At 55.7% G+C, this 14,254-nt stretch overlaps 1 protein-coding gene across 1 annotated transcript in view; it reads right to left on the reverse strand.

Moving 5' to 3' along the window:
* Positions 1-14,216, reverse strand: part of SUPT5H (SPT5 homolog, DSIF elongation factor subunit) — a 32,224-nt gene extending 18,008 nt beyond the window's left edge. Inside the window, 17 exon segments of the mRNA XM_074531806.1 lie at positions 756-911; positions 999-1,135; positions 1,208-1,301; positions 3,888-3,993; positions 4,111-4,181; positions 5,303-5,392; positions 6,522-6,773; positions 8,290-8,358; positions 8,489-8,519; positions 8,934-8,999; positions 9,770-9,838; positions 10,886-10,955; positions 11,051-11,062; positions 12,446-12,511; positions 12,604-12,778; positions 13,467-13,572; positions 14,084-14,216. Coding sequence (XP_074387907.1) covers positions 756-911; positions 999-1,135; positions 1,208-1,301; positions 3,888-3,993; positions 4,111-4,181; positions 5,303-5,392; positions 6,522-6,773; positions 8,290-8,358; positions 8,489-8,519; positions 8,934-8,999; positions 9,770-9,838; positions 10,886-10,955; positions 11,051-11,062; positions 12,446-12,511; positions 12,604-12,778; positions 13,467-13,541 — 1,539 coding nt within the window. The 5' untranslated portion in view covers positions 13,542-13,572; positions 14,084-14,216.
* Between the last annotated feature and the right edge of the window lie 38 nt (positions 14,217-14,254).

The raw sequence follows: 14,254 nt of genomic DNA on the forward strand, positions 1-14,254 counted from the left end.
CGGGCCCAAAACCGCCCGGTTTCACCCCAAAACCCCTCACCCGGCTTTTTCCCGGATTTTCCCCATTTTTTCTCGCTTTTCCTCAGCTTTTCCTATTTTCCCGCAGGTTTTTCCCAGGTTTTTCCTGGTTTCTTTGCTCTTCCCATTTTTTCCATGTATTTCCCGGGTTTTTCCCATTTTCCCCCAGGTTCTTCACCTCTTCCCCCATTTTTCTGATTTTTCCCCCATTTTTCACCTTTCGTTCGGTGAGTTCTGAGAACAGCATCACAAAGTTCTCCTGCCCCCTCCATTTCCCCCAATTTTATCACATTTTACCCCATTTTCCCCCCGTTTTTTTCCCCAATTTTCGCATTTTTTCCCCGTTTTTTCCCATTTTCGCAGTTTCTCGCCCCATTCCCACCTCGTGCATGGTCAGGTCCGAGAACAGGATGACGAAGTTCTCCTCCCCCTCCATTTCTCCTCATTTTATCCCGTTTTTGCCCCAATTTTCACAGTTTTTTCACTGTTTTTTCACAGTTTTTTTCGTTTTCCCCCGTTTTTTCCCGTTTCCGCCGTTTTTCGCCCCATTCCCACCTCGTGCATGGTCAGGTCCGAGAACAGGATCACAAAGTTCTCCTCCCCCTCCATTCCCCCAATTTAATCCTGTTTTACCCCATTGTTACCCCATTTCCACCCTGTTTTTTCATGATTTTCACTGTTTTTTCCCGTTTTTCCCCGTTTTTTCCCGTTTTCGCCGTTTCTCGCCCCATTCCCACCTCGTGCATGGTCAGGTCCGAGAACAGGATCACAAAGTTCTCCTCCACCCTGACGATGAGCCCGGTGTCCCCCTCGAACCTGCCCGCGATCACCTTGACGTGGTCGCCCATCCGGAAGTACTTGCGCAGCTCCTGCGCCGGGAACTCCAGCATGTCCTGCCGACAGACCCAAATTCCCGTTTTTCCGCCCCAAAATCCGCCCCGGCTCGGGGTTTTTCGGGGTTTTTGGGGCGCTCTGCCCACCTTGAGGTCCTCGTGCTTGGGCATGATGGTGATCTTGTTGCCGTCCACGCTGAGGATCTTGCCCTGCAGGTTGATGAGCTCGCCCTCGCACACCTCCACGTTGTCTCCGGGCTGGAAGTTGTGCTCGCGCTCCTTGCCTGCGGCGTTTTGGGGTGAATTCCGGCGATTTTGGGGCACTTTGGGGCGTGGGTAATGTGGGGGATTCTGACCTGTGCTCTCGGTCACCACCTCCAGGTCGATGCCCTCGGGTTGGTCCTCGAATTTCTCCAGCTCGGATAGGGTGGGCTTGACGCCCTCCGTGATCTGGGTTTGGGGTGAAATCGCACGGGTTTGGGTAAAATTAAAGGTTTGGGGTGAAATAAAACGGTTTGGGGTAAAATCCCAGGGTTTGGGGTGAAATCAAACAGTTTGGGGTGAAATCTCTTGGTTCGGGGTAAATCCTCGAATTTCTCCAGCTCGGACAGGGTGGGCTTGACGCCCTCCGTGATCTGGGTTTGGGGTGAAATCGCAGGGTTTGGGTAAAATTAAATGCTTTGGGGTGAAATCAAACAGTTTGGGGTGAAATCAAACAGTTTGGGGTAAATCCTCGAATTTCTCCAGCTCGGACAGGGTGGGCTTGACGCCTCCGTGATCTGGGTTTGGGGTGAAATCGCACGGTTTTGGGTAAAATTAAATGGTTTGGGGTGAAATCAAACGGTTTGGGGTGAAATCAAAGAGTTTCGGGTGTAATCCCTTGGTTTGGGGTAAATCAAACAGTTTGGGGTGAAATCCTCGAATTTCTCCAGCTTGGACAGGGTGGGCTTGACACCCTCCGTGATCTGGGTTTGGGGTGAAATCGCACGGTTTTGGGTAAATTAAATGGTTTGGGGTGAAATCAAACAGTTTGGGGTGAAATCCAACAGTTTGGGTAAAATCAAACGGTTTGGGGTAAAATCCTCAAATTTCTCCAGCTCAGACAGGGTGGCTTGACGCCCTCCGTGATCTGGGTTTGGGGTGAAATCGCAGGGTTTTGGGTAAAATTAAATGGTTTGGGGTGAAATCAAACGGTTTGGGGTGAAATCCAACAGTTTGGGTGAAATCCTCTAATTTCTCCAGCTTGGACAGGGTGGGCTGGACGCCCTCCGTGATCTGGGTTTGGGGTGAAATAACAGAGTTTTGGGTAAAATTAAATGGTTGGGGTGAAATCAGACAGTTTGGGGTAAAATCCCTTGGTTTGGGGTAAAATCCTCGAATTTCTCCAGCTCAGACAGGGTGGGCTGACGCCCTCCGTGATCTGGGTTTGGGGTAAATCGCACGGTTTTGGGTAAAATTAAATGGTTTGGGGTGAAATCAAACGGTTTGGGGTAAAATCAAACAGTTTGGGTAAAATCAAACAGTTTGGGGTAAAATCCTTGAATTTCTCCAGCTCGGACAGGGTGGGCTTGACGCCCTCCGTGATCTGGGTTTGGGGTGAAATAGCAGGGTTTTGGGTAAAATTAAATGGTTTGGGGTGAAATCAAACGGTTCGGGGTAAAATCAAACGGTTTGGGGTGAAATCCAACAGTTTGGGGTGAAATCCAACAGTTTGGGGTGAAATCCTCAAATTTCTCCAGCTCGGACAGGGTGGGCTTGACGCCCTCCGTGATCTGGGTTTGGGGTGAAATCGCACGGTTTTGGGTAAAATTAAATGGTTTGGGGTGAAACCAAACGGTTTGGGGTAAAATCAAACAGTTTGGGGTGAAATCCCTTGGTTTGGGGTAAAATCAAACAGTTTGGGTGAAATCCAACAGTTTGGGTGAAATCAAACGGTCTGGGGCAAAACCAGGGCTGGGGCTGGACCACAGGGGATTTAAGGATCAAACTGTGGGGTTTGGGTTCAAACTTGTGGGTTTGAGTACAAACAGGTGGATTTTGGGTTCAAACAAGTGGATTTGGATATCTAAAAGGATTTCAGGTTGAAACCTGTGGATTTTGGGTAGAACAAGCAAGTTTTTGGTTCAAAACAGGCCAGATTTGTGTTGGAAAGCAAGAGTTTGGTCTGGAACAGAAAGATTTTGGGCTGGAAGGAGCCCATTTTGGGTGGGATTTTGGCATTTTGGGCTCACCACGGCCGACATGGCGAAGCTCTTGAACAGGAAGCCCTTGCAGCCCATTCTGGGTCAGAGAGGGCTCATTTTGGGTTAAATTTGGGCGGTTTTGGGCTCACCACGGCCGACATGGCGAAGCTCTTGAACAGGAAGCCCTTGCGGCACATTTTGGGTTAAATTTGGGCGGTTTTGGGCTCACCACGGCCGACATGGCGAAGCTCTTGAGCAGGAAGCCCTTGCGGCACATTTTGGGTTGGAACAGGCACATTTTGGGTTAAATTTGGGCGGTTTTGGGCTCACCACGGCCGACATGGCGAAGCTGCTGAACAGGAAGCCCTTGCGGCACATTTTGGGTTAGAAGGGGCACATTTTGGGTTAAATTTGGGCGGTTTTGGGCTCACCACGACCGACATGGCGAAGCTCTTGAACAGGAAGCCCTTGCGGCCCATTCTGGGTCAGAAGTGGCACATTTTGGGTTGGATTTTGGCGGTTTTGGGCTCACCACGGCCGACATGGCGAAGCTCTTGAACAGGAAGCCCTTGCGGCACATTTTGGGTTAAATTGGGGCGGTTTTGGGCTCACCACAGCCGACATGGCGAAGCTCTTGAACAGGAAGCCCTTGCGGCACATTTTGGGTTGGAACAGGCAGGTTTTGGGTAGAACGGGCCCGTTTTTGACAGCACAGGCACATTTTGGGTTGGAACAGGCACATTTTGGTTAAATTTGGGCGGTTTTGGGCTCACCACGGCCGACATGGCGAAGCTCTTGAACAGGAAGCCCTTGCGGCACATTTTGGGTTAAATTTGGGCGGTTTTGGGCTCACCACGGCCGACATGGCGAAGCTCTTGAACAGGAAGCCCTTGCGGCTGTAGCGGTTGCCCTCGAAGATCAGGAAGTCGCCGTCGGAGGCCACGTCCCCGCCCAGGGAGCTGTGGGGGGATCGGGGGGCTCAGGGGGGTCCTGGGGGGTCCCAGGGGGTCTCAGGGGGTTCAGGGGGGTCCCGGGGGGTCCCAGGGGGTCCCGGCCCCCCCCATTGGCGGCCGTACCGGATTTTCTCGGCGTCGAAGAGGCGCTGGGGCGGCCGCTTGAACTTCTTGCGCTTGGCGAACCAATCCTTCTGTGGGGGGAGAGGGGGGATCTGATTGAGTGGGGATCTGAATGGGGATCTGCTGAGAGGGGATCTGATTGGGGAATTTACAAGGGATCTGATCTGAGCTGGGATCTGATTGGGGATCCACTGAGGGGGGATTTGATTGGGGATCTGATTGGGGATCCATGGAGCTGGGATCTGATTGGGGATCTGATTGGGGATCTGAGTGGGGATTTAACAGGGGATCCGATCTGAGCTGGGATCTGATTGGGGATTTGATTGGGGATCTAATTGGGGATCTGATCTGAGCTGGGATCTGATTGGGGATCTGATTGGGGATCTGATTGGGGATTTAACAGGGGATCCGATCTGAGCTGAGATCTGATTGGGGATCCACTGAGAGGGGATTTGATTGGGGATCTGATCTGAGCTGGGATCTGATTGGGGATTTGATTGGGGATTTGATTGGGGATTTGATTGGGGATTTGATTGGGGATCTAATTGGGGATCCATGGAGCTGGGATCTGATTGGGGATCTGCTGATTAGGGATCTGATTGGGGATTTGATTGGGGATCTGATTAGTGATCCACTGAGCTGGGATTGCATTGGGGATCTGCTGAGAAGGGATCTGATCTGATGGGGGATTTGATTTGGGATCTGATTGGGGATCCACTGAGAGGGGATCTGATTGGGGATCTGACAGGATTTGATTGGGGATCTGCTGATTAGGGATCTGATTGAGGATTTGATTGGGGATCTGCTGATTGGGGATCTGATTGGGGATTTGATAGGGGATCTGAATGGGGATCCCATCTGAGCTGGGAGCTGATTGGGGATCTGAGCTGGGATTTGATTGGGGATTTGATTGGAGATCTGATTGGGGATCTGATTGGGAATTTGATTGGGGATTTGACAGGGGATCCGATCTGAGCTGGGATCTGCCCTGGGATCTGCCCCAGGGATCCCCTCACCTGCCCCAGGTGTACCCCCCCCCCCTCCCCAGGTGTATTCCCCCCCCTCCCCAGGTGTTCCCCAGGTGTATCCATCCCCCCCTCCCCAGGTGTTCCCCAGGTGTATCCATCCCCCCCTCCCCAGGTGTATCCCCCCCCCCCCCCCCCAGGTGTATTCCCCCCCCCCCGTCCCTCACCAGGCTCATCCGGGCCTTGATGCGGTCGAAGTCGATCCTGGGGATCATCTTGAGCGAGATCTGGTTCTGGCTGGGCTCCACGTAATCCACCTGGGCACGCCCGGGCTCAGGTGAGCCAGGTGTGTCCCTGTTCCCCAGGTGTGTCCCCAGGTGTGTCCCCAGGTGTGTCCCTGTTCCCCAGGTGTGTCCCCAGGTGTGTCCCTGTTCCCCCAGGTGTGTCCCTGTTCCCCAGGTGTGTCCCCAGGTGTGTCCCTGTTCCCCAGGTGTGTCCCCAGGTGTGTCCCTGTTCCCCAGGTGTGTCCCTGTTCCCCAGGTGTGTCCCCAGGTGTGTCCCTTTCCCCCAGGTGTGTCCCCAGGTGTGTCCCCAGGTGTGTCCCTGTTCCCTCAGGTGTGTCCCCAGGTGTGTCCCTTTCCCCCAGGTGTGTCCCCAGGTGTGTCCCCAGGTGTGTCCCCAGGTGTGTCCCTATTCCCTCAGGTGTCCCCCAGGTGTGTCCCCAGGTGTGTCCCTTTCCCCCAGGTGTGTCCCCAGGTGTGTCCCTTTCCCCCAGGTGTGTCACCTCCCCGCAAGGTGTGTCCCCCATGTGTTCCTCAGGTCAGCCCTGCTCCCCCAGATGTGTCCCCAGGTGTGTCCCTGTTCCCCCAGGTGTCCCCCCGGTGTCCCCAGGTGTGTCCCAGGTGTGTCCCCAGGTGTCCCTCAGGTGCCCCCCTCACCTGGGCGATGTCATCCTTGTAGATGCCCCTCTTGAGGCGCACCCAGGTGTCCCCCAGGTGTCCCCAGATGTGTCCCTGCTCCCCCAGGTGTGTCCCCCAGGTGTGTCCCTGTTCCCCAGATGTGTCCCTGCTCCCCCAGGTGTCCCCAGGTGTCCCCCAGGTGTGTCCCTGTTCCCCCAGGTGTGTCCCTGTTCCCCCATGTGTCCCCAGGTGTGTCCCTGTTCCCCCAGGTGTGTTCCCTGTTTCCCCAGGTGTGTCCCCTGCTCCCTCAGGTGTGTCCCCAGGTGCCCCCCTCACCTGGGCGATGTCGTCCTTGTAGATGCCCCTCTTGAGGCGCACCCAGGTGTCCCCAGGTGTGTCCCCAGGTGTCCCCCAGGTGTCCCCAGGTGTCCCTTAGGTGTGTCCCTGCCCCCCAGGTGTCCCCCAGGTGTCCCCCAGGTGTTCTCCAGGTGTGTCCCTGTTCCCCCAGGTGTCCCCCAGGTGTGTCCCCAGGTGTGCCCCCCCTCACCTGGGCGATGTCGTCCTTGTAGATGCCCCTCTTGAGGCGCACCCAGGCCTTGGGTTTCAGGTTGGTCACCTCCTTGACCACCTTGAGCACGTCGGTCATCTCCTTGATGGGCACCATCTGCTGGTTCCAGTAGCCCAGGCGCAGGTTGCCCACGCCCTCGATGGCCTGCTTGACGTGCGTCTGCTTGTAGGCCTCGACGTACAGGTACCCGCGCACGTGCTCAGGTGCCACCACCGACTTGATCTGGAGAGGCTGGGGACACAGACAGGTACAGGTGTGACACAGGTGACAGCCCAGTATAGCCCAGTGCAGCCCCAGTGTCCCTGTGACCCTGTGTACAGGTGTGTACAGGTGTGTACAGGTGTGTACAGGTACCCGCGCACGTGCTCAGGTGCCACCACGGATTTGATCTGTAGGGGCTGGGGACACAGGTGTGACACAGGTGTGACACTGGAGTGACATTGGGGACAGCCCAGTATAGCCCAGTGCAGCCCCGGTGTCCCTGTGTATAGGTATGACCCCATTGTCCCCGTGTACAGGTGTGTACAGGTGTGCCTCGACGTACAGGTACCCGCGCACGTGCTCAGGTGCCACCACCGATTTGATCTGCAGGGGCTGGGGACACAGACAGGTACAGGTGTGACACAGGTGTGACACAGGTGTGACACAGGTGTGACATTGGGGACAGCCCAGTATAGCCCAGTGCAGCCCCGATGTCCCTGTGTACAGGTGTGATCCCATTGTCCCCATGTACAGGTGTGTACAGGTGTGTACAGGTACCCGCACACGTGCTCAGGTGCCACCACCGACTTGATCTGGAGAGGCTGGGGACACGGGGGGACACAGGTGTGACACAGGTGTGACACAGGTGTGACACTGGGGACAGGCCAGGAACAGCCCTGATGTCCCTGTGTACAGGTGTGCACAGGTGTGTACAGGTGTGCCCAGGTGTGTACCAGGTGTGTCCCCAGGTGTGCCCAGGTGTGTCCCGATGTCCAGGTGGGCCCCCAGGTGTGCCCAGGTGTGTGCCCAGGTGTGCCCCCAGGTGTCCCCAGGTGTGTGCCCAGGTGTGTCCAGGTGTGCCCAGGTGTGCCCAGGTGTGTGCCCAGGTGTGTGCCCAGGTGTGCCCAGCTGTGTGCCCAGGTGTGTGCCCAGGTGTCCCCAGGTGTGCCCAGGTGTGTCCCCAGGTGTGTGTACACAGGTGTGTGCCCAGGTGTGCCCAGGTGTGTCCCCAGGTGTGTGTACACAGGTGTGTGCCCAGGTGTGCCCAGCTGTGTGCCCAGGTGTGTACCAGGTGTGTCCCCAGCTGTGCCCAGGTGTGTCCCCATGCCCAGGTGTGCCCCCAGGTGTGCCCAGGTGTGTGCCCAGGTGTGTGCCCAAGTGTGTACACAGGTGTGCCCAGGTGTCCCAGGTGTGCCCCCAGGTGTACCCAGGTGTGTGCCCAGGTGTGTCCCCAGGTGTGCCCACAGGTGTGTGTGCCCAGCTGTGCCCAGGTGTGCCCAGGTGTGTGTACAGGTGAGTGCCCAGGTGTGTGTACACAGGTGTGTCCCCACCTGTGCCCAGGTGTGCCCAGCTGTGCCCAGGTGTGCCCAGGTGTCCCCAGGTGTGCCCAGGTGTCCCCAGGTGTGTGCCCAGCTGTGCCCAGGTGTGTACACAGGTGTGTGCCCAGGTGTGTGTACACAGGTGTGTCCCCATGCCCAGGTGTGTACACAGCTGTGCCCAGGTGTGTCCCCAGGTGTCCCCAGGTGCCCCCAGCCCCCGCGCTCACCGTCTCCGTGTACTGGTAGGCGATGAATTTCCGCATGAGGGCGATGGCCGTGGCGCGCTCCTCCCCGATCTGGGGCCAGAACAGCGGAATTTGGGCAAAACCAGCGAGATTTGGGTTAAACCAGCGGGGTTTGGGCTCAGAGGGGGTTTTGGGGTAAAAACTCCAAATTTTGGGGGTTTAGGTCCCCCCCAGCACCCACCTTGCACTTGACTGTCCAGAGATTGGGGTCCCTGGGGGGCACAGCAAAAATTTGTTATTTTGGGGGTCTGACCCAAATTCCGCCTTTTTTACCTCAGCTCAGTTCCCATTTTCAGGACCCCTGACACAAATTTCCCCATTCTGACCCAAATTCCCCAATTCTGACCCAAAATCACCCTTTTTTACCCCAGCTGAGTTCCCATTCCCAGGACCCCAGACCCAAATTTCCCCAATCTGACCCAAATTCCCCAATTCTGACCCAAAATCGCCATTTTTCCCCAGCTCAGTTCCCATTCCCAGAACTCCAGATCCAAAATCCCAATTTTTCCCCCCAAATCAGTCCCATTCCCAGAACCCCAGCCCCAAAATCGGTGTTTTTCCCCCCAAATCAGTCCCATTCCCAGAACCCCAGCCCCAAAATCCCCGTTTTTCTCCCCAAATCTCACTTGACGCCGGGCAGCAGCTGCTGCTGGGTGATGTCATCCGAGAGCTCGTCGGAGCCGCCGTAAACTCTGCGAAAACGGGGAAAACACCCCAAAATCAGGGGGGCGGGGAAAACACCCCAAAAACAGGAAAAACACCCCAAAATCAGGGGGGCGGGGAAAACACCCAAAAAATGGGGAAAACGCCCCAAAATCAGGGGGGCGGGGAAAACACCCCAAAAAACGGGGAAAACACCCAAAAACCAGGGAAAACACCCAAAAAATGGGGAAAACACCCAAAAAATGGGGAAAACACCCTAAAAAACAGGGAAAGCACCCAAAAACCAGGGAAAACACCCCCCAAAAAAATGGGGAAAACATCCCAAAATCAGGGGGGCGGGGCCAGGGGGGCGTGGCCAGCCAGGGGTCACTCAGTGGTCACTCTCAATGGTCAGTGGTCACTCAGGGCCAACGATCAGCGGCCACTCTCAGCGGTCAGTGGTCACTCAGGGGGAATCACTCAGGGGCAGTGGTCACTCATTGGTCACTCAGTAGTCAGTGGTCATTGTTCACTCAGTGGTCAGTCAGGGGATCAGCCAGGGGTCAGTGGTTACTCTCAGTGGTCAGTGGTCACTCAGAGGTCACGCACTGGTCACTCAGTGGTCACTCTCAGCGATCAGTGGTCAGTCAGTGGCCACTCAGTGATCACTCAATGGTCACTATCAATGGTTAGTGGTCACTCAGGGGTCAGTGGTCACTCTCAGCAGTCGGTGGTCAGTCAGTGGTCAGTGGTCACTATCAATGGTCAGTGGTCACTCAGGGGTCAGTGGTCACTCAGCGGTCACTCGCTGGTCACTCACGTCTCGCCCACGGAGGACTTGGCGTATTTCTTCATGTAGTACTCGCCCAGCTCCTCCTCCCGCTGGTCCCTGCGAGGGAAAATGGGGCAAAATCAGCCGGAAACGGGAAAAACGGGAAAAACAGACAGAAATGGGAAAAACGGGAAAAAACAGACAGAAACAGGGTAAAAACATGGAAAAATGGGGAGAAATCAGCTGGAAATGGGAAAAATGGGGAAAATTAGGGAAAATGGGGAAAAACAGGGGGGAAAACGGGGGGAAAATTGGGGGGGAAATCAGCCGGAAACGGGAAAAATGGGGAAAACAGAAATGGGGAAAAATAGCAAAAAATGGGGTGAAATCAGCCAGAAAGGAGAAAATTGGGGAGAAATAGGGAAAAAACGGGGGGAAAAATGGGGCAAAAATGGGGAGAAATCAGCCAGGAATGGGAAAAATGGGGGGAAAAAGGGGGGAAACAGGGAAAAATGGGAGAAAATCAGCCAGAAATGGAAAAAACAAGGGGAAAATAGAGGAAAACAGATGGAAATGGGGAAAATTGGGGAAAATGGGGTGAAATCAGGGGAAAACGGGGAAACTGGGGAAAAATGGGGGAAAACCAGGGGAAAACAGACAGAAATGGAGAAAAAAGAAGGCAAAACAGCAAAAACTCAGGAAAAACAGGGAAAACAAGGAAAAATCGGGAAAGGAAAGAAAACCAGCAAAAATTCAGGGAAAACAGGGAAAACAATGGGGGAAAACAAGGGAAAACGGGGGACAAAAAAGAAGACGAAAGAGCAAAAATTTGGGGAAAAAAGGAGAAAACTGGGGAAAATAGGGGAAAAAAGGGGGAAAAAAGGGGAAAAAATGGGAGAAAACAAGGGGAAAACGGGGGAAAAAGAAGATGAAAGAGCAAAAATATGGGGGAAAAAGGAGAAAACGGGGGAAAATAGGGGAAAAAAAGGGGAAAACTGGGAAAAAAAGGGGAAAAAAAGGGGAAAAAAGGGGGAAATAAAGGGGGGAAAAAGGGGAAAAAAAGGGGAAAAAAAGGGGAAACAGGGGAAATCAGGAAAACCAGAGGAGAAAGCAGGGGAAAAAGGGGAAAATGGAGGAAAAAGGGCAGAAATGGCGAGGGGTGACCTCCAGAGGTTCTGCAGGCGCCGCGCCCCCGAGCGATCCTCGTCCAGCACCACGTTGTCGATGTTGGACGCTGAGGAAGAGGAGCAGAGCGGTTTTGGGGCGATTCAGGGCGATTTGGGGATTTTGGGGGAAATGGGGGGATTTGGGGATTTTGGGGGCTCTTACCTTCGATCTCCTCTGCCCCGGGGAGCAGGAGGAGGAGGAGGAGGTGGCGGTGGAGGATGGAGAAATCAACAGCAAAACCGGGGTTTGGGGGAAAAACGGGGGTTTGGGGAAAAATAACAGAAAACAAAAAAATGCAACGGAAAAAAACCCAGGCAGAGCAGATGAGATGGAGGGGACCCCGGGGTTTGGGGGGAAAAAGGGGATTTTGGGGAAAAAGGGGGATTTTGGGGAAAAAGGGATTTAGGGATAAAGGGTTTGGGGGAAAAACGGGGGTTTGGGGAAAAATAACAGAAAACAAAAAAATGCAACAGAAAAAACCCAGGCAGAGCGGATGAGATGGAGGGACCCCCGGGGTTTGGGGGGAAAAAGGGGATTTTAGGGAAAAAGGAGGATTTTGGGGGAAAAGGGATTTAGGCATAAAGGAGTTTGGGGGAAAACGGGGGTTTGGGGAAAAACAACAGAAAACAAAAAAATGCAACGGAAAAAACCCAGGCAGAGCGGATGAGATGGAGGGGACCCCGGGAAAAGGGAAAGGGGGTTTGGGGGGAAAAATGGGGATTTAGGGAAAAAGGGGTTGGGGGGGAAAATGGGAATTTGGGGAAAAAGGGGTTTGGGGGAAAAAATGGGAATTTGGGGAAAAAGGGGTTTGGGGGAAAAAATGGGAATTTGGGGAAAAAGGGGTTTGGTGAATTAAGGGATTTGGGGGGAAAAAAGGGGATTTAGGAAAAAGGGATTTAAAGATTAAGGGGGTTTGGGGAATTGAGGGATTTGGGGGGAAAAAAGGGGATTTAGGGAAAAAGGGATTTTGGGGACAAAGTGGGTTTAAGGAAAGGAGGTTTGAGGGAAAAAAAGGTGATTTGGGGGAAAAGGGGGTTTTGAAAAAAACAGGGTTTAGGAAAAAGGGATTTTGGAGACAGAGCGGATTTAAGGAAAGGAAGTTTGGGAAAAAATGGGATTGGAAAAAGGAGATTTAGGGAAAAAGAGGGTTTGGAATGAAAAATGGGATTTAGGGAAAAAGGGATTTGAGGAAGGAAAGGGCACTTTGGGGATTTGGGGAGGGTAATTTTGGGGTAGGAAAGGGCACTTTTGGGGCAGGAGGGGTTCAGGGTATTTGGGGAGGGGGCAGCGGGCACCCACCCCATGCAGGGCCCCCCCCGCAGCCCCCAGGTGGGCGTGCAGACCCCTCCCCAGATGGGTGGGGGGGTTTATGCAGCCCCCAGGTGGGTGGGGGGGTTTTTGCAGACCCCTCCCCAGGTGGGTGGGGGGTTTTTGCAGACCCCTCCCCAGGTGGGTGGGAGGGTTTTTGCAGACCCCTCCCCAGGTGGGTGGGTGGGTTTTTGCAGACCCCTCCCCAGGTGGGTGGGGGGTTTTTGCAGCCCCCTCCCCAGCTCTCACCTTTCTCCAGGATGTCCTCAGCCCCGTCCTCCCACTGATCTTCATCCTCGTACTCATCGTCAACGTCTGCCACAGAGGGGAGGGGGCTCAGAGGCCTGGGACCCCCAGGCGCCCCCCAAAACCCCCCCCAGCCGCCCCCAAAGCCCCCAGACCCTCACCAGCCTCGTCCAGGATGAAGCCCCCGTGCCGCGGCTTCTTGGCCGGCCGGTCGTCATCTTCCTCCTCCTCCTCCTCCTCATCGTACTCCTCCTCCTCCTCCTCCTCCTCTTCCTCCTCCTCCTCCTCCTCCTCGGGCTCCTCCTTGCCGCTGCCGCCGCCGCACTGCTCCTCGGGCTGGGGCCAACGGGGGCTCAGGGACCCCCAGAAACCCCCAAAAACCCTCCCAAAATCCCCCCAAAATCCTCAAATCCCCACTCAAATCCCTACTCAAATACCTCCCCAAAATCCTCAAAATTACCCCAAAAATTCCCCAAAAAATCCGCGCCAAATTACCCCAAAAATCCCCCCAAAAATCCGCGCCAAAATCCCCCAAATCCTCCCAAAATCCCACTCAAAGCCCCCCAAATCCCTCCCAAAATCCCCCCAAAATCTGCCCAACCCCCAAAATCACTCCAAAATCCCCCCACAATCTCTCCAAAACCCTCTCGAAATCCCCCAAAGGCTCCCAGAAGCCCCCAAAATCACTCCCAAGCCCCCCAAATCCCCCATCCCCCCTCAAATCCCATTAAAACCCCCAAAACTCCCCTCAATATCCCCAAAATGCCCCAAATCCCCCCAAATCCTCAAAACCTTCCCCAACCACCTCAAAACCCCCAAAATCCCCCCAAATCCCCTCCCAAGACCCCAAATCTCCTAAAATCCCCCAAAATCTCCCCAAATCCCCTTTCAACCCCCCCAAATCCCCTCCCAACCCCCCCAAAATCTCCCCAAATCCCCTCCCGACCCCCCCAAATCTCCTAAAATCCCCCAAAATCCCCTGAAACCCCCCAAATCCCCCAAATCCCGCCATCCCGGGCCGTACCTCGTTGTCGTCGCCCTCGTCGCTGCTGCGCTCGCTCTCCTCCTCCGAGAAGTTGCTCTCCTCGCTGTCCGACATGGCCGCGGCGAGTCGGGGGGCTCTGGGGGTCCTGGGGGGGCAAAGAGGGGTCCTGAGGGGTCTGGGGGTTTCTCAGAGGGGTCCTGAGGGGTCCGGGGGTTTCTGAGAGGGGTCCTGGGGGTTTCTGAGAGGGGTTCTGAGGGGTCTGGGGAGGATCTGAGGGGGGATCTGGGGGGTTCCGAGGGGTCTGGGGGGATCTCAGCGGTCAAGGCGCGCCCTCAGGGTTCTGGGAGGCTCTGAGGGTGGATCCGAGGGGAATCCTGAGGGGTCTGAGGGGTTTGGGGGACCTTGGTGGGTCAAGGAGTGTGTGTGGCCAGGGTCCTGAGGGGCCTGGGGGGGCCTAAGGGGCCTGGGGGTCCTGAGGGGGCCTGAGGGGAATCTGAGGGGTCTGAGGGGTCAAGGAGTGTCCTCAGGGGGGAGAGGATGCCCTGAGGGCTCTGAGGGCTCCCTGAGGGCTCCGGGATGCCCTGAGGGTTCCCTGAGGGCTCCCTGAGGGCGCCGGTGCGGCCCCGAGCGCCGCCGCCGCCTCCTCTCTCCCTCACCCGCTGCCTTCCGCTCCGGGCTTGGCTCTGCCGGCCCCTGAGCCGCTCCCGGTGCCGCTCCTGCTGCGGTTCCCGGCCCTGTCGCGATCCCGGGGCCCTGTCGCGATTCCCGGTCCCGGTTCCGGTGCCGACCCGCGGCCGCTCCGCGTCGCTCCCGGGCCTCGCTCTCGC

This window comes from Zonotrichia albicollis, chromosome 39 (assembly GCF_047830755.1).
Source record: "Zonotrichia albicollis isolate bZonAlb1 chromosome 39, bZonAlb1.hap1, whole genome shotgun sequence".
Taxonomy (NCBI): domain Eukaryota; kingdom Metazoa; phylum Chordata; class Aves; order Passeriformes; family Passerellidae; genus Zonotrichia; species Zonotrichia albicollis.